Source organism: Lepidothrix coronata, unplaced genomic scaffold (genome assembly GCF_001604755.1).
Source record: "Lepidothrix coronata isolate B3197 unplaced genomic scaffold, Lepidothrix_coronata-1.0 Scaffold13, whole genome shotgun sequence".
In the NCBI taxonomy this organism is placed as follows: Eukaryota; Metazoa; Chordata; class Aves; order Passeriformes; family Pipridae; genus Lepidothrix; species Lepidothrix coronata.
Genome location: NW_016690193.1, coordinates 3,124,773 through 3,148,588, shown reverse-complemented (window position 1 = coordinate 3,148,588; position 23,816 = coordinate 3,124,773). Strand labels below are relative to the sequence as shown.

General features: G+C 40.2%; 1 protein-coding gene across 4 annotated transcripts in view; it reads left to right on the top strand.

Moving 5' to 3' along the window:
* Positions 1–23,816, top strand: part of SH3D19 (SH3 domain containing 19) — an 86,727-nt gene that overhangs the window by 28,148 nt on the left and 34,763 nt on the right. For 2 of the 4 annotated variants that reach the window (XM_017805799.1, XM_017805798.1), the window contains exon 3: positions 16,862–16,902. The exons of 1 other annotated variant lie outside the window; for it this stretch is intronic. In XM_017805799.1, coding sequence (XP_017661288.1) covers positions 16,862–16,902 — 41 coding nt within the window. Of the gene's footprint in view, positions 1–16,861; positions 16,903–22,997; positions 23,039–23,816 lie in introns of those variants that run through there. One more of the 4 variants, XM_017805800.1, reaches the window with a different exon arrangement.

The window sequence follows — 23,816 nt, the reverse complement described above, 5'->3', positions numbered from 1 at the left end:
AGGGTGCATCCTAGCCAGACTTCTAGATTCCTTATTCCTAAATGGAGAAGAGGGATTTGTTTTAATAAAAGAGTGCTCTGTTTCTGGTTTCTGCAAAGGGAATTTCGAAGGATTGTTTGCTCTGGTGCCCTGAACAACTCCTTCCGTTGTCTGGGCTGCACCCCAGTGCTTATGCTAATTCAAAATGGAGAATAATGCTGAGAATGAGATGCTAGTTGAAGGAATAAAGAGAAAAAGGCTGACCCTCCTTCTTCACTGAAAGAATTTCAGTCCTTCTTTGGGCATCTTGTGTACGTGAACAAGTTTCACCATCCCATCATCTTTCGGAGTAGACTCCTGTAGAAAGTACTGAGGACCATCCAGACTCACGGCCACACTCCTTGTGCATTAGGGGAACTATATATGGAGCATAAACAACCATGTTAGACCTTAGTTCTAGAAAAGGTGGTTTCAGGAAGCACACAGTTACACATCACAGTTTTTTAATCATGACGCTTTCCTTTTAAAGGTCATTTTGAGAAGATTTCACTTTTTCCCTATAAAATTGAAATAATTCTCTTCAAATCAACCATATGGCTTTGTCTTTTAGCCCTGCTCTGAGGTGGCTGGAAGATGTGGGGAGAACTGGAATTCTCTGCTTATGAGTAACATGTGATGGGCCAAATTAGAATGGTTATAATTCTGCTTCTTTATAATTGTTTTTTCTCCTCAAGACATTTCAATGACAAACAGCAGATGAAATTCATCTGGTAGCTGGGAAAGAGGGCTGGTGGAGAATTCTTTCCAAAGGCATTTGTAATATTCTCAAAGAAAACAGAAAACGAGGAGGAGCTGCTAAGGGCAGCCTATAGTATGTGTATCAGGGCCGAGGAGGCAGACTCGGCAGGTTGTAAACTTTGAACTCAGAAGTAGTAGTTGTTAGGTTTGCTCTGAAAGAATTTCATATTGATATTTTAAAAGTGCTGGAGCTGATACTTGAGCTTTGGTTTATTTCCCTGAGGATTTACGTAGGTTTCTGTCTAGGACAGCAAGTACATTTTCCTTCACATTTGGAATCTGAGTGGGAGAGCTCAGTTTGCAGTTATATTGTGTTGGTTTCCATGGCCTCTTACTCTAATGTGCCAAGAGAGAAGAGATTGTTACTTCTTCCTTTTTTTTGTTCTATTTTTCTGTACTGCTCACCTACTTCGTAATTTCATTGTAAATTATTCTTTAGTGTCTTTGTTCTTTATTCTAGTATAGGGAATCAGTTACCTTAAGTAGCATCTGATTTAGCAGGTCGAACATTGAAATGATTGACCAAGTACTCTTCTAAAGCATGTTACAGTTGCATTCTTACTACTACATCATGGGGGAAAAGTATTCCTAGTGAGGCCTGTCACATTGATAGTTTCTTTCTCCTTACTGTATTTCAGTATAATGCTTGCTGTGCAGTTTTCACAGCTTATTTCAGACTCTGATCCTGTCATTTGTAAGAAATTTTTGTGATTTTGCATTTCTGATTTTGCTACAAAATTTCTCTTTTCAGAAGCGGTATTTTGCTTAGTACAGATATCACCATTTGAATTTAGGCCCTGTTTACATACAGTATTTGTCCTGGTTTTGGCCATCTGTGGCAAATCACAGGCTCAACTGAGCTAGTACTAGCCCTTAGTGTAGACAACAAGGCGCTGCTTTTGCATCTGTTCCAGCTATTTCAGCTTCAAGAAGAGAACTAAGGTTCAGTGGTACGAAAAGTCATGTTGATGTTGCCTTGGAGGCTACAACCAAGGCAGGTCACCAGCAGGGCCCTTCAGGTCATAGGAGGGTCCCTTGCTACAGAGGACTGAAATTAGGTGACACACCCCTAAATGTGGAAAGTATTCATATAAGTATGGTCTTTATAAGTATGCATGGCTGCATCTTAATCTTGGGAGCATTGTTACAAGAGGTTTGTGATGTGTTCTGGGTATAGTGGACTTTGCCATCTCCTGAGGCTTGAGTCAAAGTTTGACTTCTAATTAAAGAGAAGGTCCAGATCTAATCATGGTGTTTCAACCACAAACAATGATTACTTTGTTAAATCTCTCTTTTGATCTATAGCATAATATCTAGTTCAAGCAAAAGAAGTACATTAGTGATGTCATGTATTATATTAGGCAATATTTTTTCTTGGAATAAATGCTTAGTGGAAAGAAACAGCTTTGGGTTAGCTATAATAATTTTTATATTTCATGTCATCTGGACTTCTGCTTCCCCATTCCCTTACACATTAGTATCTAGTATCTATCATCTATCTAGTATTAGAAGCTGAAAGGAGATTATAGTGAGGTGGGGGCCAGTCTCTTCTACTGTGCCTTCAGTAAGAGGAGATGTGGAAATGGCCTAAGGCTGAGACAGGGAGATTCAGATTAGTTATTAGAAAAAAAATTTCACTGTTAGGGTAGTCAGGCATTGGAATAGGTTGCCCAGGGAGGTGGTGGAGTCACCATCTCTGAAGGTGTTTAAGAGGTGTCTGGATCTGGCACTGGGTGATAATGGTTTAGTGGTTTAGGGGGTACAGTGATAATGCTGGGTTGACAGTTGGACTTGATGATCTTAAAAGTCTCTTCCAACCTTGAAGATTCTATGATTTTTTGAATACAGTATTAGTTCAAACAATCCTGACCTCGTTTTGTGATTGAACCAGTTCAGGAAGTTTCCTTCCTCTCCCAAGAACAGTTTCTTTGGACAACTGTTTTTAAGATGGTTATGTTGGTTTATTACCTTGTTTCCACCGCCCCTTCTAAAATACTAAGTCCATGAATAGCTAGAAGCATGTAAAGCTCCTGACAGGTGAAGGTTGGACAACTACAAAGAAAGAGAACAATAACATGGAACAAGTACATTAATGGCAGCTGCAAGAGAGGCTTTCTCACACACCTTACTGGTGTATAGGACAGAAGATTATTTGCTCAGTCTATCTTCTTCCTTCTAAGGCTGTTGACAAGGAAATGTGTTCTGTTAAATGAACTTTATTATGATGACTAGCAAAGCTTTCTGTTAATAACAGCATTTGGTTTTTTTCCATCAAGGTCAGATCTGAAATGGCAACACAGTTCTCTGGTGCAACTTGAAGCATTTCTTCTTGTCTTAGTGCTTGTTACTTTGGAGAAGAGACAGAGCCCCACCTTGCTACAACCTCCTTTCAGGTGGTTGTAGAGAGCAATAAGATCTCCCTGAGCCTGCTTTTCTCCAGACTAAACAACCCCAGTTCCCTCAGCCACTCCTCATAACTTGTGCTGCAGACTCTTCACTGGTTCCAATGCCCTTCTCTGGACATGCTCCAGCATGTCAATATCTGTCTTGTAATGAGAGGCCCAAAACTGGACACAGGACTCGAGGTGCAGCCTCAGCAGTACAGGTGGACAATCACTGCTCTGGTCCTGCTGACCACACTATCTCTGATACAGGCCAGGATACCATTGGCCTTCTTGGCCACAGGGTCACACTGCTGGCTCATGGACAGCTTGTTGTGTACCAGGACTCCCAGGTCCTTCTCTGCAGCGCTGCTTTCCAGCAAGTCAGCCCCCAGCCTGTACTGGTGCCTGGGGTTATTCCTGCGCAGGTGCAGGACCCTGCATTTGCCTTTGTTGAATTTCAGACAGTTCTTTTGTGCCCATCTCTCCAGCCTGTTGAGGTCCTTCTGAAGGGCTGCACAGCACTCTGGGATATCAGCCACTCCTCCCAGCCTTGTCTCATCAGCAAACTTGCTGAGGAGGCCTCTACCCCTTCATCAAAGTCTTTGATGGGTAAGTTAAGCAATACTGGGCCCAGTATTGAACCTTGGGGGACATCACTAGTGACAGGCTTCCAACTAGGCCCTGTGCCATTGATTGTGACCTTCTGGGGTTTGCCATTCAACCAGTTCTCAATCCACCTTACTATCTACTCATCCAGTCCATACTTCCTGAGTTTGCCTGTGAGGAAACAGTGTTGAAAACCTTGCTGAAGTCGAGGTAGGCCAAATCCACTGCTCTCCCTCCATCCATCCAGATGGTTGTTTCATTGTAGAAGGCAATCGGGTTGGTCAAGCATGATTTATGTTTATTGAATCCACGCTGACTACTCCTGATCACCTTCCTTACTCTTCAGGACTGTCTCCCAAGGGACTCTCTAAACCAGTCTCAGGTCAAAGGCTGCTCTCTGGAAGTCCAAGGTGGCAGTGCTGCTCACCCCCCTCCTTACTTTCCTGAGAATTTAAAACTGATCATTTCATGATCACTGAGCTCGAGACAGCCTCCAACCATCACGTCTCCCACCAGTCCTTCTCTGTTCACAGAGAGGTCCAGTGGGACCTTCCCTAGTTGGCTCACTCACCAGCAGTGTCAGGAAGTTATCTGCAACATGCTCCAGGAACCTCCTGCACTGTTTCCTCTCTGCTGTATTGTATTTCCAGCAGACATCTGGTAAGTTGAAGTCCCCCATGAGAACAAGGGCTTGCAATCATGAGACTTCTAGTTGCTTATAGAATATTTAATCTGCCTCTTCAGTCTGTTTGGGTGTTCTGTAACAGACTCCCACCATGATATTTGCCATGTTGGCCTTTCCCCTGATTCACTCAACTGTATAATCACCATCATTAGCTCTCGACAATCAAAACACTCCCTGATATACACCACTGCCTCTCCTTTCTTGCCTATCCCTTCTGAAGAGTTTATAGTCATCCATTGCAGCACTCCAGTTGTGCGAGTCATCTCACCATGTTTCTGTGATGGCTTCTATGTCATAGGTTTACTGCTGGATGGTGGCTTCCAGTTCTTCCTGTTTGTTGCCCATGATGTGGGCATTGGTGTAGATCCACTTCTGTTGGACTATCAATCCCATCACCTTTTGAGGAGGAGAAGCCCTGAGTTTCTCAGACGCTTCCATGCTTTCTGGTGCATCAATAACCCTTTCATCTTTGCTGCTACATGGATCTCCATCTCCTACCTCCACTGACAAGCCAGACTGAAGGACCTTGTTAGCACACCATCCCTCAAACACTGATGAGCTTATCTCTAGTGAGCTGGTTTTATCAGTTTCCTCCTTCAAGTCTAGGTTAAAGCTCTCTCAGTGAGCCCTGCTAACACCTCCTGTGTGAAGATCCTTTTCCCCCTTTGAGACAGGTGTACCTCATCTGTCATCAGCAGACTGGGTATCGTGTAGACCAACCCATAATCAAAATCCACAAAATTCTGCTGGTGACACCAGGTTCAGAGCCAGGTATTGATTTGCTGGCTGTTCCCATTTCTTCCCTCATCATTTCTTGCAACAGGAAGGATAGAGGAGAGCACTACTTGGTCTTCTGATCCCTTAACCAGTCATCTGAAGGCCCTGAAGTCTCTCTTTATTGCCCTCAGTTGCAACTTCATCCCCACCTATTTGAAAAATCAATAATGGATAATGATCCGAGGGTGGTATTTAGGGCGCGAAGCTTTCTCTTCACATCTTTAACCCAGGTAGGCAACAGACTTCCCTAAGAAGTGGGTCCAGTCTGCATAAGGAGCCTTCTGTTCCCTTCAGAAGGGAGTCTCCCATGACAGTGACCCATCTTTTTCTCTTTATGGAAGCAGTTTTGTCACAGGGCATAGGCTGACTTCACTTTGACAACACCTCCATGCTAGATGAACCACTGTCTTTTTTACTGTTTGGTTCCACTTGCAGAACCTCATACCTGTTGTGTGAGGACATCTGGGAAGGGGGGCAGTCACAGAGGAGATGTGCCTGCTATGCTGGACAGGAACTTGTTGGCATTGCCCCCTATCCCTTAAGTTGCAGTGTTCAGCCAGGTGGAGAGAGGGCAGGGAGTCCTCGATATCATGCATCCTGTCTGCCTGTTGGGCCTGTCTGACAAGTTGTCCTGAAAGACACCTGAGGGTATAAAATGGCCTTTATGGAGCAGACCAAAAGTCCGCCTATTCCAGTATTCTTATTCTGTCTTTGCTTTTGTATGAAGTAGAAGCCTAATGAGGAAGATACGGAAGAAACGAGCGTTCACTGGAAAGTATCCATGCATTCTGTCAGCACCCAGATTTGTGTGGCTTGTGGCCTCTGAGAGAGGTGATGTTTTGTATTTATTAGGCAACAATGGGTTTTCTTTAGTTTTTTTGGAATTCATATATGCTTTTAGCACCTCTAGTGTGTCATGGCAGGCAGTGCCTCAGCTTAACCTCATGTTGCATGTTGAAAAGTCTCTTTGGCTCTTTTGAGCTTGGTGTCTGCTATTTTTATGTAAAGCTTTCTATATTCTGTGGTGTAAGAGACTGAGCTGTTGTTCCCTATAGCTTTGCTGCTTCTTGAGAAAGTTAAAATGCTATTTTCCAGGTTTTAAATAGATCATATTAATCCATGAGTCAGTAAAGGAAAAGGTCACTATTACTTTTGGAGGCGCAGAGGCATGTTAGCAAGGGGAGAGGGAGACAAGGTTGTTGACTGACATGAGAAAAAGGATAGGAATGATTTACTACCTTTGGAATTAAGAGCATCCCTTATAGTGGAGGTTAGAGACATTACCTACTTATGTTATCTGAATCCAGAGCCTTTAAGCTGCACTGGAAATTGAAAAAAAAGAAGTAAAATTTATTTTCTATGCCTTTGTAAATATTAGGGATAAAGGGTTAGAGGTCAGAGATTAAGTGATTGTTATGAGAGAAGGGTAACTCCACTGACCCCTGGTTTTTCTCTTTTTTCAGTCACCTCTGTAGGCTGATACTTTGTGGCTCTTTAATTTCCTCTGCCTAATTTACCTGATGACATATGGTGTATTGATTGAAGTGCATGGAGGAGCATGTGATAGAGCCATGTGTTTGAGGGATACAAGTGAGGGAGGGGCATTGACTTCTGTGGCTGTGTAATGTTTCAGCAAGGTATTTCTTATGGCTGTTGCTCCAGCAAGGTCTGGTTCAATCTGTTCTACAAGGTGTTTTGTTTCTGAAGCTAAATGTAGTTGAGTGGCAAAAGGTGATGATAGTGATTATTTCTTCCAAGCTATAATTATCCATTAGAGGCTGCAGTATTTACTGATTTGCCATATAATTTGAGGTCTGTGATGTTGTAAGACAGCCAGGATAAATGACTGAGGGTGGAGGAAGTTCCTTTTGTCTTGTAGTACGTTTGCTTGGTGACTTCCTCAAAGATGACATCTGTTTCACTGGAGAAGTGTCCCAAGAGGTTAAAGACCTTCTCTCAGTTGTTGAGGTAGGTATGCTGAGTGTTCTTACAGCAAATTCAGTGTTCTTCCCACCTGTCAGGGTTTTGCAGTGTGGGATAGATGCAGGTTTTGTAGGTGTGGTTTTAAAATCACTCCTAAAAATCAACAGAGCTCTTTGTCTCTCTTGGTTGATGCTTTTATTTCACCCTTGCAAAAGAATTAGAGTATGTGTAAAGTTGGTTGCTTTTGCCCAGCTTGGGCTAGCAAAGGTATTAACTTCACCTATAGACTATACCTTACCAAGATCCTTGTACAATCAGAATTAAAAGACTTGAAATGTAATCTTTGATGCATATCTTCAGGAATGGTTGAGCTTAATCTCAGCGTTGCTGGATCATTGTGAATGTCTAAAAGGGACTGAAGTTTAAGGTCAAATTTAAACTCAGAGGTTAACATTGCAGACCTACAGATACATGAATGTATGGTTTGTTGTTGTGTAGTGCAAGTTTCTGGTGAATCATTTTCTGTATTTTGTATCCAAAAGCCTGTCCATATCTGTGGTATAGAAGAAAAGGAAACATTTCAGGAAGGGCAGGAGAAGAGTGTATAGGCAAACATGCCATTTCTCTGAGTGAGCTGCATGCAGGCCACTTTCTGGAAAGACAGGTCCAGTGAAGGGTGTGGTTATGAGATTTTATTTCACAATTTCGGTGCACTGTGCATTCTGTAAGGGCCACTGTTATAAGTTCATGGGTGTCATGTACTATAGGGTGTAACTGGGTGAGTCAGCTGTACATTGGAACAAGATGCAATCACACATGAAGATAGTTTTACTTTTGTGAGGCTTTAGTGTGGGAGGGTTGAAAATTAGCGTTTCTGCTGCTTGTTACATGATTTATTTATAAGTATAAATGGCCAGTTTGAAGCCAATATGTTTCTTTATACAGATGACCTTGGAGTATTCTTAAGCACATCTTTTGGCTGTTGGTTCACATTTATGCTGTGGAGGGGTTTTTGATTTTTTGTTTCTCATTTTAAGCACTGAATTAAGACTTCACTATGTTTGATGCATATGTATTATTATTTCTGTCTTGTAGACTGTCCCTTCACAAGAAATACCCTTGCTCTCAACACGCATCTATAATTAAAACAATGAGAGAATTTCTTTTATTTCCTCACTCAACTAAAGCTTAACCTCCAGCACATTTCCTGCTGCTTATTTGACTTGGCTGACCTATGAAGAAGTTGAATTAGACTGAAGGAGCACAGGAAGCCTATGGAATGGACTTGTCAAAGAGCTCAGCATTTGCAGTTGTCGAACTTTGAAATTCTCAAAGGTGTTCAACTGCTTTTTTGGCACTGAGATCCCACCAGCACTGAACACTTCTCATAATGCCAGTTCTATGGGTTAGGTTGAACTTTACATTTTAGGTACTTCTCAAACAGCTGGCTTTTGTATTACAGTGCTTGAATCATGTGCTGTTAATCTCTGACTAGACAGGATCCAGATACTGTTTCAGCTGCTGAGTGTAGAAACTATTTGGTACTGTTCCTGGGAAGTGAGACTCCTGTCTCAGGCCTTAGATGCCTTAAGGTTCCCCAGGAACTCCTTCCTTATACTCTAGTTTCCTCCTTAAAGGATGCACAATAATTGAAGCGAACAGGCCTGTATTTTACAGATTATTTTTACACAGGAAACAAACAGATCTAGGCAAAATAAGAAACACCTATGCCTTGTTCCTTCAGTCTGATTACTGCTCTGATGTCTTTGAAGTCTGTATACTTGCAAGCACCTGAGCTTTCTCTGCTGGATTCCTCACCCCCAGCATCTGCATCCTCTGGGTCCTGCTGAGTTCTCGCCCTTGCAGTCAACACCCTTTAGTTTCTCCTTGTTCTTCTCTGGAGCCATGCTCTGCTTTATTCTATTCAAAAGCTTCTCAGCCTCTGTGTTTTCATAAGGCCAGCCCAAATACACCCATCTTTTAATTTCTTTGGGTGATTTTTCCCCACCCATCCCCTATTGTTTTCTCTTTGCTTATCAGCAGATAACTGGTTCAGTAGGGTTTTAAGATACTCACTGCTGCAAAGCAAATGTTATCTGTTTTGTTAGTAATCATTATTAATGTTTCTAGTCAGATGAAGACATTAACATACCACTTTTCCCCTTTTACAAAACTTTAATCTTAATGCTATACTTATATGTTCTATAAAATATAGAAACTATTTGAAAAAAATCTAATATCCATACTTCATAATAGTTAAAGTCTTGTAAAGATATCTTGAATCCTGTAGATCCAGATCTACATGTTTTCTTTATTCCTTTGTCCTGCTCCATCCTTCATGATTAAACCGGGTTTTATTCATCTGCGATGCCAATTAAAAGGTTCTGGAGCTCATTCAGCCACCAGGTTGTATTTGATGTACAGAAGGGTATGAAGCAAGCAGAATGTCCTGTTAGTCGCTAGAGAGGGCTTTGATTTACTGACTGAAATGTAACTGCAAATAATTGAATCAAAGCACCATTTTTCAGAAATAAGCTCTGATTTGTACTCTTTAACTGTAGAAGTAGGGCACTGTCATCTTTCCCCATGTGCAAATGCAGAAACTACGTAAGACTTCTAGTGGTAAAGGATTTCCATCAGAAGAAGCTGCAGTTTACAGCTAAATTATTGTATCTAAAAGAGCCAGTTCTTCCCTTCCATTTTTTAACCCTTACTTTTGTGTCTGAATATATTGCTCTCCGGGCCCAAATATCCTGTCACTTATCACTATGACAGTTCAGTAATACTTGCATTTACATTTGCAGTGCTACATTGCTATTATGCTATTATTACAATTATAGGTGCTTTCTACTGCTGTAATTATTTACTACCAAGGTTAAATTGTTATTAAAGCATAAATACTATTTACTGATTTCAATCAAAACATACAAGCAGTCTTATCACAGCAGTGAGTAAAAATATGTTGATAGATGGCATAGCAGGGAATCTTTTTAGCTGTTCCAGGAAGGCCAAAGTCTTCTTGTCATGTACATTTTATTGGGAGCTAGAATCAGTCAATATACAATGAAGACTGAGCATGACCTGAATCATGGTCTAAGGATTTGCCTTTCTGGAATGCACGTGTTTGTACAGCCGTTGTGGGGCAAGGAGCAGTTCAGCTCAGGTTGTTGACTGAAAGAAAATGCTCATGGAAATCTAGCTGGTGTATCTGTAGCTCTGGATCAGGAGAGAGTTGGTTCAGGCTGCACACGAGCTGAGTGACTCAGATTGACAAAAAATTTGGGAGGTGTTTCAGCTTCAAGATCTAAGCTGTGTTATTAAGTGTGGAAGCTGTTGTAACCTCATGACTTCTAGGTTGCTGTGGGAATCAAAGTGTGAAATGTTATCATCTGCTGCCATGATTTGCTTTGACTTCCTGCCTGTGTTCTGCCTTAAAATTGAAGGTTCAGTTGCTGAAATACAATCCCCAAGTATGACAGTGACAGGCACATGAATATGTAATAAGTGGTTGAAGAAACAGCTAGAGAGCAATTCCTGGAAGGATTTCCCTATGCTGATCAACGTGAGCTGTTTTAATTAGCAGAGCAGCTGGATTTTAGCTGCTTCTTAACTACATCCTCACTTGTCCAGACAGTGGGAAGTCGCAGTTGCGGCATTCATTAAGTGGTGCAGAAGTAGACATCCTCAGCATATTGATGAGGATTGAATTGTCGCTGGACTTAATTACTGGTTCCAGATTACTTGCTTTTGGGGCTGGACCCAAGAGAGAGGTAAAATTGTTACAAGGGTAGGTCTTAATTTCATAGATTACCAGATCCGTACTATTGAGCATGTGATTTCTTAGGTGACTGGATCTTCATTAGCCTCTTGTACCCACAGGGCCACGACAATACCCCATGATTTAGCAGAGAACATGCAAGTGCATCTTGATTTTACAGAAAGACCACTGTGGTGCCAGGCTGCTGCCAACTGTGTTTTTCTAGTACCTGTCTGATCTCCTAGTGGGCCAATATGGATGGCCAACACTAACAGGAAAAAAAATGAAAGAGTTTTTCGATAACAAACCGATACTGAAGGATGAGAAGAACAGCTGACATGAAACATAACCAGCATTTGGTGATTTGCTGTCAGATTAGCTGCAGAGTCATAGACTTAAGGTTTGTTTTTGTGAGTAGAGGCTGAGCTGCTTACCCCAAGGACTGTGCTGGCCTGCCTGTCTGTCTGCTCCCATCGCTACTCCAGTGCCACCCTGATGCTTGTGTGGCTCTGCAGCCAGCTGGAGCAGTTGGCCTGTCTGGCTGAAAACTAATCGGAGTATTTGGAATGGGATTCTTTGTTGTTAACAAAATCACATGGCTGATCCAGCAGACTTGTGACCATGCCAGCACCAACAAAAGAAAGCTGGTGGAAATGGTGATCTTGGGACAGGTGGGACTATTGGCTACGCAGCGTCCACTTCTCTTACACTAATGGGGAAACTGCACCTGGGCTCCATGTGCCATGTGAGTGAATTTACACATATCAGCTGGGGGACTGGGACTCCTCTGCAGTGGAGGCATTGAAGAGGCTGATCATGTGGATACATTTTCAGTGTAGATTCATTTAATCCACAGGATTAATACAGTTCTGTCTACTGCACCCACATTATGAATTTGGGATAGTTGTGAGTCTTCTGTTCTCGCTTTAGGAGCTTTTTGGTTGAACTAATAGATCTGTCTTTGGTCTACAAGTGGTGATAAATCTGATCTTTTGCACCGCCCTCAATTTAGCTATTAAATTATTAACGTCTTTCTGTGACTCAGTCTGCAGTGAAATCATTTAGGTGATGTTTTAAACATTTTGTATTTCGAATAATGTCTTCTAATAAGTTTTTTAAATGTTCCACTGTAGTACACTGGCTGTTATAAAGGTGGCATGATTTCTAAAGTAACTGAGAGGAATATATGATGCCTTTTATTAAACTAGTGTTTTGCTTCACAGTAATTTCAACATTAACTATTTTAAAATTCTTGGCTCACATTCAAAGAAGTCACAAGACATTAAAAATAGCAACATTTTAGTTCTTTCTACTCTGCGTGTGTGTGTGTATAAGACAGGGTCAGTAACCATCATAATTAGAAATACATTGAACTTTTACATGGGTATGTGAACCTAAGGACTGATACTGTATGAAACGTTCATATACCTTGACGTAAAGGGTAAATTTTGAGACTTTGGAATAGATGCTTCAGAATATTAATATTTTAGAACAAGTGAACATTCTTTTTCATTATTTTTTTGTTACCTCTTTTTTTTCCCTCCAGGCTTTTGTGTATTTCTAGAGTGATGTCTGAAAGCGATGCAATCAGTTTTCCTTTAGAATATTCATGGTTATGTCAGTTTAGATAAATAAACCAAAGGTCCTGGTTCTGATAAAGGGAGCAGGCAATATGGAGGAGTGCCCAATTCCTGCTGAGAATCCTGTGCAAGCCATTAGGAGAGTGATAGAGGTAGATGAAGGAGAGATGCTGAGACAGGATGGTAGCTTGGGAAGTCTTTTGTATCCCAAGCAGTACCACAGCCTGTGGAGCAGAAGACTGTAGATAGCCGGGGGAGACCTTCCCTAGGTGTTTGTGGTTATGCTCACAGGCAGGAAGGGAGCAGTCACCTGCCACTCCTGCCTGTGCTCTCCAGAGGTAGGCAAAGTCCAGCACTCCTTTGCCTGTTTGTGCTCAGAAGCAGAGCTGCCTCACCGTCAGCCAGCTGGTGGGAATGCGTCTGTGGGGTGCCCTTGGCTGAGCTGGAGATGCTGCTGCTCCGGAAACAGGTAGTCCAGAACTTCCTGGCCTCTTTGCTTAGGTAGCTGTCCTGCTCTGGGCAGACACAAATCCCTGCCTGCTTGCTCAAAGATGCCTGTGTGATTTGAGCTTTATTCCACTTAAACAGCACCTCCCCTCCTCAGCTCTGCAGGGACTGTCGAGGTGAGTGATACTCCCACAGTCGCTGTGTTGGGTCAGGAGTCACCCCACAGGAGCAGGCCTTTGAGAAATACTGTAGCTGCACTGGAGTTGCGTTTGAAGAGACACACTGCTCAGTCAAGTAAGTGTTGAAGCAGAGCCCTTAATGAGGGAGAGACCCTGGTTTATGCACGGGAGTTGCACTTACTCTGCTAAAAAAAGAGTTTACAGCTCTTTGACCAGTCTAGTTAGTGGCAATTTTATTTCCCTAATGCACGGACCTAAAATAGGCTTTTGAAGCATTTTCCTCAAGTGTTTATATTTAGAAAACCTGTCCTTGAAACCCAGAGTAAAGCCTGCCAAGGAAGAGGGAGTAGGTGTTTAACAGCTTCAAACACACCACTCCATGTTCTTTATCTTTCAGACATGGTGACCCATGGGGCCCTTTTCATATTACTGCTGACTTAAAGTACCCAACTATGCACTACTGTGCATAGCAGGCACAGCAGCTTACAGATCCCCTCTGAACCTATTGACTGGGGTTGTCTGGGTACACGAAGGACCAGACAGAGGTGGGTTTTGAGGGGCTGGCAGGGGAAGCTCAACAAAGCTTCTGCCATAGCTGGAAATGAAACAAAGTTTGTGCTTTAAATTAACAGCGAGCAAGGTCTAGGATAAATGTGCAGATGTGAGAGGAATTGCTCTCCTGCATTCTAAATTGGGGGGGGGGATGGAGATGAATGAATAGTTTGCATCTTTACTTGTTCCATATTAGATACGACTGTGGTGTTGTTGGAGCTAATGTTTATCAGTCTTAAATGCTCTGAAACTTCTGCTGTCTGCACTGTTTTCTTCCAGCAACATAAGTTTGGACTTTGCTTGTGTACATTGCAGGGCGACAAAGGAGCTGCTGTCCCCCACCCCCAGGGGCTAGTTGTTGGCACACTGTCCCCTCAGGTCTGTTAGGGGAGTCACACTGGGACCAGGACTCTGATTCTGGTCCCATGTGTATTAATTTTTTCCTCAGCATGTGTGTTTGTGAGGATTTTCTCTGCGCTCTGGTTCATTGCCATGCCTTATGGACAGGAGGAGGAGGTGGGAAAGAGGCAAGGACCATGCAGTATAGTAATTGGTGCAGCTCCTACCTCATCAAATAGGAGAATTAAATTTGATTTGGTTATGTTAATTATTTGGATGGCTTGAGAGAAAACATGTCATTAACTGCAGAACAGAGGTGGGGATTAGCAACCTTATCACTTCTCTCTTTGCAAGACAGGGTAAGAGTCCAGAAATTGTTGCTGGTGGAGGAGGAAGGGATTAGCTCAGCATAAGGTATGGGCAAAATCACCAGTTGCCTCAAGAACAGCATCTTATTTAAGTTACTGGGATTTAATATTTAACAAAGTTATGAAGCTTGCAGTTCCTTTACAGGGCTTCATGCGGAAAAAAATAATGCATCCCCTCTCATTTCCAAGTTTTTAAAGGGTTGAAGTAATTGTAAGCTAGATGTGAATGAAACTCTCCTTGGGACAGGAAATGTAGTGCTTTGCCAAAAGGTTGTTGATGGGTGACCTGTTAATGGAAAGTGGAAAAGAAGAACTGTCTGTTAACGGCTTGTTTTGCCTGTGAGCTCATAAATTTTCTAACAGAACCATATTATCTTGGGTTCTAAATTACACAAGTAGTTGCATACTTGAACTGCCTTGCTCTTGATATATCCATGCTTCAACTTCACTAGGTTGGTTTCATGAGAGGTTTTGCATCTTTGTTCTTTGCATTTTGATTTTAAAAATGTTTTCTATATCCTTTTGGTCCTCATGTCACATGGAAAGCTCAAACTTGTGTCTGCATGATGACTCCTATGATTTCTAGCCAAAAATACTTGCTTGTATATGAAAGTGCTTATCAGATTCCGAGGCAAATCGCAGTGGGTCAAGGGGCTTTTGCTAGTGGAAAAAAGAAACTTCACATGTTCCTTTTCATTCTTACTGATACTTGAATATGCACACTTTATAGATTTTCTAATTTCTGCCTATAAAACTTAGGTAAATCTTGAATTCTGAGTATAGAAAGTTATTGCTGCTCCAGAAGATTTTAGATTCATGTTACCAGACTTCGGTGTCCTTCCTGTATGATACTAAATATGATTAAATTAAAACCTTAAAAATTGTAGTTAGAAATGAAAGCAGAAGAATAAAGCTTCAAAAATGAACATCCAAAAGCAAGAGACTTGAGATACGAAGAATTAAAAAGGGAGTCTGGGGTACATCTGTGAGGAACACACAACTGAAAGTGTTTCTTAAAGATAAGGCTCTATTGTGATGAGACACTTTGAAGGAAAATTAGAACCCTTTTCTGCTGAGAATGCAGAGTGAAATATGACTGATAGAAATGTTTTCTAATGCAGCTTTGCTAGCAGTGTGGATTGGGGCCAAGCCACATTTGAACTGTTTCTGAAACCAGACAAACAGGCATTGTTTATCCTAGAGTAGCCAGACTATTTCAGAAAACAGTTCAATCAGAGCAACATGCATTTCTAGTCTTAATTAGTCTCCAGAATGACTGTAGAGAGAGGACGTTTTTCATCCACATCCTTTTTGACTGTCTCTTTCTTCTCTCCTCCAAATCCCCCTGTTCCTCATCCCACTGGAGTAATTGCAGCTATCATGTGCATGTGGAGCTAAACTGAGCCCTGACAGAGCTGGTGTGCTGCGCTGCCTGTTGCAGTCAGAGGGAGAGCAGAGTTAAAATGCTAATGTCCTCCCTGTACTAACATTCTACTGCTAATGAAGGCTGGTGGTAGAATGTTTCTGGAAAAAGCTGATAGTATACCTTTGTGTTGTAATTAGAATATTGTATTAATTTGAATCAGATATAGTCTATTTATTTTCAGCCTTTAAAAAGACTATTCAGCACTTCCACAAGTTTCTCACCAATAAGTATTCTTTACCTCTTGTGGTAAAAAAAAGAAAGAAAAAAGAGGAAAAAACCCATTTTTTTCTGAACTAGTTGTTTGTTGTGTTTGTTTGTTTTTTTAATCTCCTCTGTAGCTTTGCACGAAGTAGAGGTACCATATTCTTCAGGTTAGCAATGTTTCTGAAAGTGGTAATCCCAAATTAAATTTGATTTTTACCTGCAAAAATAGTAAGGACTGCTGTGTCTGTTAAATAAGACATTCTGAAGAGAAGCATCAGAAACCTTAGTCTTACCAAGAAAACAGATGAGTTGGCAAAAGGAAACATTTTTCTATCCTTGTGCATCAACAAATTTTTGGTCATGTTGTCTTCCTGCCTAACCCCACCCACCAAGTTATTACTGAAAAATGCAATCTCGACTGAAAGAGAAGACAAATTGTTAACTAATTGTTAAAAATATTTAGCAAAGAGGCTGTAAGTTTTTACTTGTCTGTGTAAGTTTTATTTATTTCTGAGGATGCTGAGTCATTAAATGCTTATAATCTGCGAATATACACACCCACAGGAAACAGAACGTGAACTTCAATGCACAATTGAGAGAAATAATGCATTTAATAATAGGCTTTCTATCTTTGCAGAGTCTTGAAGCTAAACTGTAACCTGGTTTTCGTTAGAAGGGGGTGGGTATGGTTGTTTACTTCAGGAGTTTTGGATAAGTTTTTGTACGATAACAACGTAGGGGAAAAATGAGCTTGGCAGACCCTTTAAAATATACGGGGAATTTCTGCATGATGTTACTTAGTTGTTTCCTCTTTGAGACATTAACCACATTGTAATAATTTGTTTTCCTCCATTAAGCCAAGGACCTTTGTCATCCATAAGAGCAGCAATCAAGAGATGTAAGTCTACTTTTCCTATTTCTTGAAAACTATAATATTGTAAGATTGATACATCTTCATTTTTAGTAACTGTTTAACTTTGTATGTGAAAACAAAGTAGCTAGCAGGCTCTGGGGGTCTATAATTTTTCTCTCTCTTCTTGTTTTTAGACCATCTTTTTGCTTTGCTGATGGGCTGTTCCTTATTTCCAGTTAGTAACATTCTCTTATTTGTCCACTAGTGCATCTGTGCACAGATGTGATCCATCTCTGAAGAGCTTTGGGTTACATATGCCAATTTTTGGTTCACTTGACAAAACAGAAGATTGTTTTATTTTAGTAGAAATCTGCAGCAACTGGTCATTGACTGTACCGGGGACAGGATTATACTCATGTAATGGGCTTATTTTGGAAAACAAAAAATTGTTTATAAATCTTGAATGAGAGTCCAAGCTCTTCTTCCTCCATTTCATCATTTGACTCCGTTTCCCTTTTCCCTGCTCATGATATTTCCAGGCAGAGAATTTCTTCAGCTGCATCTTTCTAAGTATTTTATGCTGCTTCTTTCTTCCACTTTTCATTTTTACTTCCTGTCTGTCTGTCCAATTTCATATTAATGAAACAACCCTAAGGATTCTGCTATGGGGAAAAATAAATTAGTGTATGTACTACTGATCTGTTTCTCCTGGACCTATTAGTCAGGGACTCATTAGTATGGATTGAATTGGAGGTAGTGAAAGGACATCATGAAAGCTTTACTCAGAGCAAGTCTGCATGATGCTGTAGTTAAAATGCAGCACTTTATCTGTGCTGTTGCTGCTATGGATGGAAACTGGAAAACAGAGAGCACCAGATCACAGAGGGCCTTTTGTGGTGGAGTCAGAAATTGATTCAGAGTGCCTAAGCCCCAGTACCTTGCCTAAGTGAGACACCATCTAGGAGATCATTAGGCATTTGATATCTGTGTTTTTGAAAATATAGTAGCAAATGATACTTTGTCTTGAGGCATAATCAAGTAAAAATCTAGTCAGGAAGCTGTGGCTCATGTGCTATTTACTTATTAATATTAATATGTGAATAGCTATGATGAAGTATAAGTACCATGTGAATTATTCAGATAATAAGCTAGAAAAAAAAAAAATCCATGCACATAGCAAGGCATTGTATATGAAACTATAGTTCTTTGTATACCAGTAACCAATCCTGTGAATTGACCTAAATTAAAATAGACACAATAATTCCTAACTCCCCTTGACATTAATCTGGAAAAGCTATGGTATTATCTAGAAAAGTGTATTTCCCTAAAGGAATTAGAAATCTTTCTTTATTTCTTAATCAAAGCTTCTGTGGGTTGTTATTCTCAAATTTTCAAGAAACATGGTAAGTATGTACAGAGTTTCAACTTACCCACCTGTGGACAATGCTGTTTATCACTTTGTATTGAGAAGTCTGTCTTGTGGCTGAAGAGAAGGAGGATTTGTTTTCCTTTGTCACCCTGACTACAACTCTGCACAGAAAGATGGTGTCATTTTCAGTTGTTTGATCGTTCCATAGAATTCAGAAAAGAACCCAACGTAACTTGAACAAAGCAAGCATGTGAACGTGAGATCTGCTCAGGAGTAGTCTTTTAATCTCAGCTCTTCAAAAAAGTTACCCTAGGATTTTTCATGATGGTCTCAGGCCAGGACACACCACTTAACCCAGCTCCCACTGAAATCAGCAAAACTATTTCCATTGACGCCAGCGCAGCAACATGCGCAAGAATGCCAAAGAAAGTAAAAAGAGGCAAGCCAAGTGCTGCAGCAGTGAGACAAAGGGGAACAGTGTTTTCACTCGCTTCTCCACTCATCCAGAACAGGGTGTTGTTAAGGAGCAGGGCTACGGAAGCAAGTCTCTTACCCTAAAATGTTGAAATAGCCTGTAGGCTTGTTCTATTCTCATTCTGTCCTAAGCAAATATGTGGCTGAATGAAGGACATGTAACAGCTTGTATGCACTCTGAGGCTGTGGCTTTCCATTTGGCAGTTTTGCAGCCATTTTTGGCTGTGGGTTTTGTTTGTTTTTCATTTTTGTTTGTTTTGTTTGGGGGCTTCCTAGATTCTTTTGGCTCCCATATTTTCCCAACCAGATCAATTCCGTGACCTCATTGTCTTCCCCATCTGCACAAACATTTGGGCTGGCATAGTGCAGGGAATGGTGCAGAGGCAGAAACATACAGCCCAAGTAAAGGTGTAGGTAGGAGTGAAGTGCCTTCATAAATTGTGATTGTCCAATTTGAGTGAAACTACAGGGTGTAGTTATGAAGATTTTATTCAGCAGCAGTGCCAGCCTCTTGGAGCCCAGCAGTTAGATCAGCTGTGAAAAGGGCATATGACCACACTGGGGGTGGGAAGAGGAATCCCTGTTACCCCCCTATGTTATTTTTTTGATCAGTTCCCTTCCTGATGCTGCACAGAGCACTGGAACCAGGAAGCAGAGGCAGGAAGTAGAGACTGCTTTTGGGGGTGGCACGTTCCTTCCCCTGTGCTGCTGGTGATCTGAACCCAAGGTGAGCAGGTTAAAGGAGATTAAACAGGACAAAAAGTGTGCAGATAGTGCTTTTTTTTTTCATTTAACACTCTGAAGTCACTGTGGGGTCATATGAGTGCTAATGTTCATTCAGGAGGAGACAAAAATCCATGTTTGGAAGGGGAATTGGGCATCACTATCTCTTTAGCTACATTCAAGCATTAAGTCAGCCCAGCTCTAACATCAGACAACCTAACATTTCCCTGAGATGCCTGGAAACAGAACTAGGAGAAAAGGAGCAAGACCTCCCTCTTGTGCCAAGAAACAGTTTTGGAGAAAAACTTCAACTCTCTTACTTCAGAGATGCATGAAAAGTTTTAATTAGTTTGAACCTCCACATCTACAGAAATAGTCTAATCAGATCTTGGGCAAAATTGAGTATTTTTTTCCTAGTTTTGGCTTGATTATCTGATCCTTTTAGTGTTCCCTGAAGAAGGACCTCTGCAACCATGTAACAATTTTGATACTGCAAGGACTACAAGCATGACCTCTTGCATGGGACTCTTCTGTCAGCTCTTCCAACTGGATTACTTTGTAGGGAAGGGAGTGTTTGCCCACTCTGGAGACTCTCCTTGCGATATAATGAATAAACTTCATTCCTAGGCATCTATATAGGGAAATAAATAACTTCTCAGTCTAACAGACTACATATTTTATAGGATTGGTGGTAGAAATGTCTAGCCTGGTGTTACAAAGAATTCAAAGAAGGTGTGGTTTTAAATATTGGTACACATCATCCTTGTAGAAAGACTTGGGCTATTTGAGGTTATGTTTCCAACCTAATGCAAAATGAAACTTGCTTTTAAAGCACTCTGCAATGACAAAAGTGTTCAGTATTTCATAGAGATTTGCTATGCAAAGAGAGCATGCAAATATTGTTATGCAGTGTACATATTGTGGAAGCACTCAAAGATCACAGCAGAACATTATCTCTGAGCAAATCCTTGAATTAACTTCAGTTGCCTCTATATTGCCTAAAAAAGTTGCCTGAAATACTGTAAATTCTAGTTCAGCTCTTTTCCAAAGGCTCATATCTGCATATCAGACTTCTGTTGCCTCCAGCTTGTCTGTAGCATCAAAGTTTATGGGTTTGTGGTGTGATGGTTGTTGTACTTACACAGGCATTTTGATCCCATTGCTTAAAATGCCCCCCTGCACCATAATCTTAATGTGTTTCAAATATGAGTGACATATTAACTGCACTTGAACAGTAGGACCCAGAGAAACAGTAGAGGACAAATATTTGAAACATAAGTATACAGCACAAATAGAGTACCCTTTACCTCTGCACTTTTAAAAATAATGGATAAAAGCCCACTAAGTAATGCTTGTAAGAAACGTACAAAAGATGAATCTGTAAGTCACTGATCTGGCCTCTATTTACAGTATTACCATTAATCCTTGTTTAAATTCTATTATACTAGGTTAAACACATTTAGATGCCTCATTGACACTAACTAATAATTAAAGTGCCACGTTGACACTACCAGAAATAAATAGTGACAATTTTATGGGTTGATTTGATTTTTTTCCCCACCCAAGACCAAAAAAGTTATAAGGTGAGGAAGTGGGGATTTTATATACTGAGATTTTCCTCTCCCACCCCTTCTGTAACTTCTTTGGTTATCTTTTATTTAAATACCCCTAAGCATAATCTTCTAGAAAAGTCAGTAATTCTCACCCTGAGCATTTCTTAGTGTAGAGGTTGAGAATCCAACTGTTTTCAGTTGCCAGTGTACCAAACAGCACTGAAATACATTTCCACTGACTCCCCTGATGGAAGAAAGGTTTTTCAAATCTTAAAGCTGTCATAATTTGAAATATGAGGGGAAAATTAGTAGCATGCTTTTTCAAGGCAATCCACAAAGGGAATAAAGTATAGACTTAGAAGATTGAAAGACCACAAGGCCAGAAAAATAGCTGCAGGTTTTTCTCTTGTGTTTTTAACTCAGGTGTGTACCATATTTTACCAATTCGTGTCTTCTTTCCTACACTTTTTAATTTAAATTCTTTTGTTTGAAATGGTAAAGGAATAAACCCCCTGCAAGTCTGGGGGCAAGGATTGTTTGGAAAGTTTATATTTTCTTTTGTCTAGCGTTTGTGGAATACCTGAGAGCGGAAGATGCAGTTGATTTCACCTCTGCTTCTACTGTGGATTTAAATCCTCTAAAGAACTTCCAGAAAAAAACATGTTCTAAAAGTGGGGTTTTAAAAAGAATGTGACAGCAAAAAGAGAGGAGATGTTGATGGAAGGAGGGAAGAACTTTGTCAGTGTCATTAAAAAATAAATGTTTATATTAAATGTTTATACACATGGAAGTAACTTGATTCCATAAATGCCTGGGAGATTTTTTTTTCCAAGCAGAATGAGCACATTCTGAAAACATATGTGATGGCTTGGATATTAGTCCTTTTAAAGAGACATATTTATATCTACTAGTAAAGTGTTATTTTATATAAGTATTTTAATGTGTTGTTTTCACTTGAAATTTGGAGTTTGATGGATTGCATAAATACCTCAGTGCATTTTTTTGACCTATGTTAAGAAATGAAAAAGGTATTTCAAACTGCTTTTAGGTTTTTCCTATTTGTTTTAGTAATTTTGATAAATAGAAGCAGATTTAGAATCTCACAGGAGAAAACAGCATGTAGAATTTACTTAGACGTGAAGAAATAATGGAATTAGGTGACAGATTTATCAATTCAGTTTTACATTCCTTATTAATTAGGTTTTATTTCTCACACCCTTATCATTGTAATTCAGCTATAACCCAAGCCTTTGTATTGAATACATTTACCGAACAAACACTTTTTTTCCATCCTCTTTCCTGAAGTAATCTTGGGTTTGGTTGATTTGATTCAGTTTGAGTTTTTGTCTTCCAATGTGTGTATTAGATCAATGCTGTGTTAAGATGTCTGAAGAAGAAAGTGAAGATGAGGTGTAGGGGATTTATATTTACTTATCTTAGCCAAACACTTTTTACAGAACTCGTTTAGCAGATGTGCAGTCATACCCAAAAGTTTGGTAAGAGGTGTGTACCTCTTACTGGGTTCAACTTGCCTGCCCATAGCTCTTTGATAGGTGAGAGTATAAATTATGAGATCCCAGCCTTTTTTGCATCTGTATCAACTCGTTGGTGTAAACCATTACTTTTGGAAGGTAAAAAGGGCAGACCCAAATAAACCATGATTTTAAGCATTCAAAGAGATTTGATTTCCCTCTCCTCATTCCTACAGTGGTTCCTTGTTGAGCCATACAGTGGACATTTCCATGTTCATTTATAGTCTTCATGGTTAATTTATTGCGAGGGAAACTTCTGAAGAGTCAGTGTTAAAATTGACATGCAGCTAGAAATAAAATCTAATTTTATTTTCATTTTTAAGACACTATTTGTTAATAGACATTACAGTTGGCTCCTTGCAACACTGGCACACGCACTATCCTTGCATGACTAACCCATTTGATCGTGGGTTCTGGCGCTCTGAAGCCTTAGTTTGTTCTCCTTCACCTCCTCTTTGTCTTCTGTAACCCCTTCTTTTTTTCCTTTAGCACTCATGAATAGTGCACATCCAAAATGCCCTGTCGAAGAGGTATGTGTGACGTAACACTCTGCAACTTGGATCAAGTGTGCTTGGCTGATTTCGGCTAATGGTGCTGTGATGGCACGGGACAGGGACAGCACAATGTCGGCTGTTGCACAATGAGATTCTACCACTTCCTGAATTGCACTTGCTATGCAAAAATTTGTCCCTTGGATAATTTTCTTTTTTCTCTAAGGAAATCCAAATGAAAATATAATGTGGCCGTTGAAAAAAAAATTATTTGAATGTAAATATGGCAAAACTAGAAAAATGAAGGTGTCAGGATTTGCTTGTTTTATGTAACTTAAACACACGGTTTGAAAAAAAGAGAAATATTTCTAACTTTTAATCCACAAGTGATTAAACTTTAGCAAATATCTAGCTGGAACATTTAATTTTTTCTTTTTAAATAAAGGAGGATGAAATACCTTCTTAGATTCTGTGCCTTAGTGCCTTTCCCATCTATAAAAACAAACAGAGACATTGAAAAAAAGATTAAAGAGAACATCTCAGAAATGATCCATCAAAAGGAAAAGTCAGACATGTTTAACACTTCTTGTTGCTTTATTCATGCATTGTTTTAACTAAGGAAAAAAAAAATTTCAACTTTTCTTAACACAATGCAGAATGCAAGAACATGGGGCAAGGAAGAATACAGGAGACATGACAATCTCTCTTGGTGGTAACTTGGACATAGAGTGACTTTAAATGATTATGAAACTGCATCCTAAATGTGTTAAAAGCTTCTCATATTTAATGCAAATAATTTTTTTTTTAAACTTGGCCA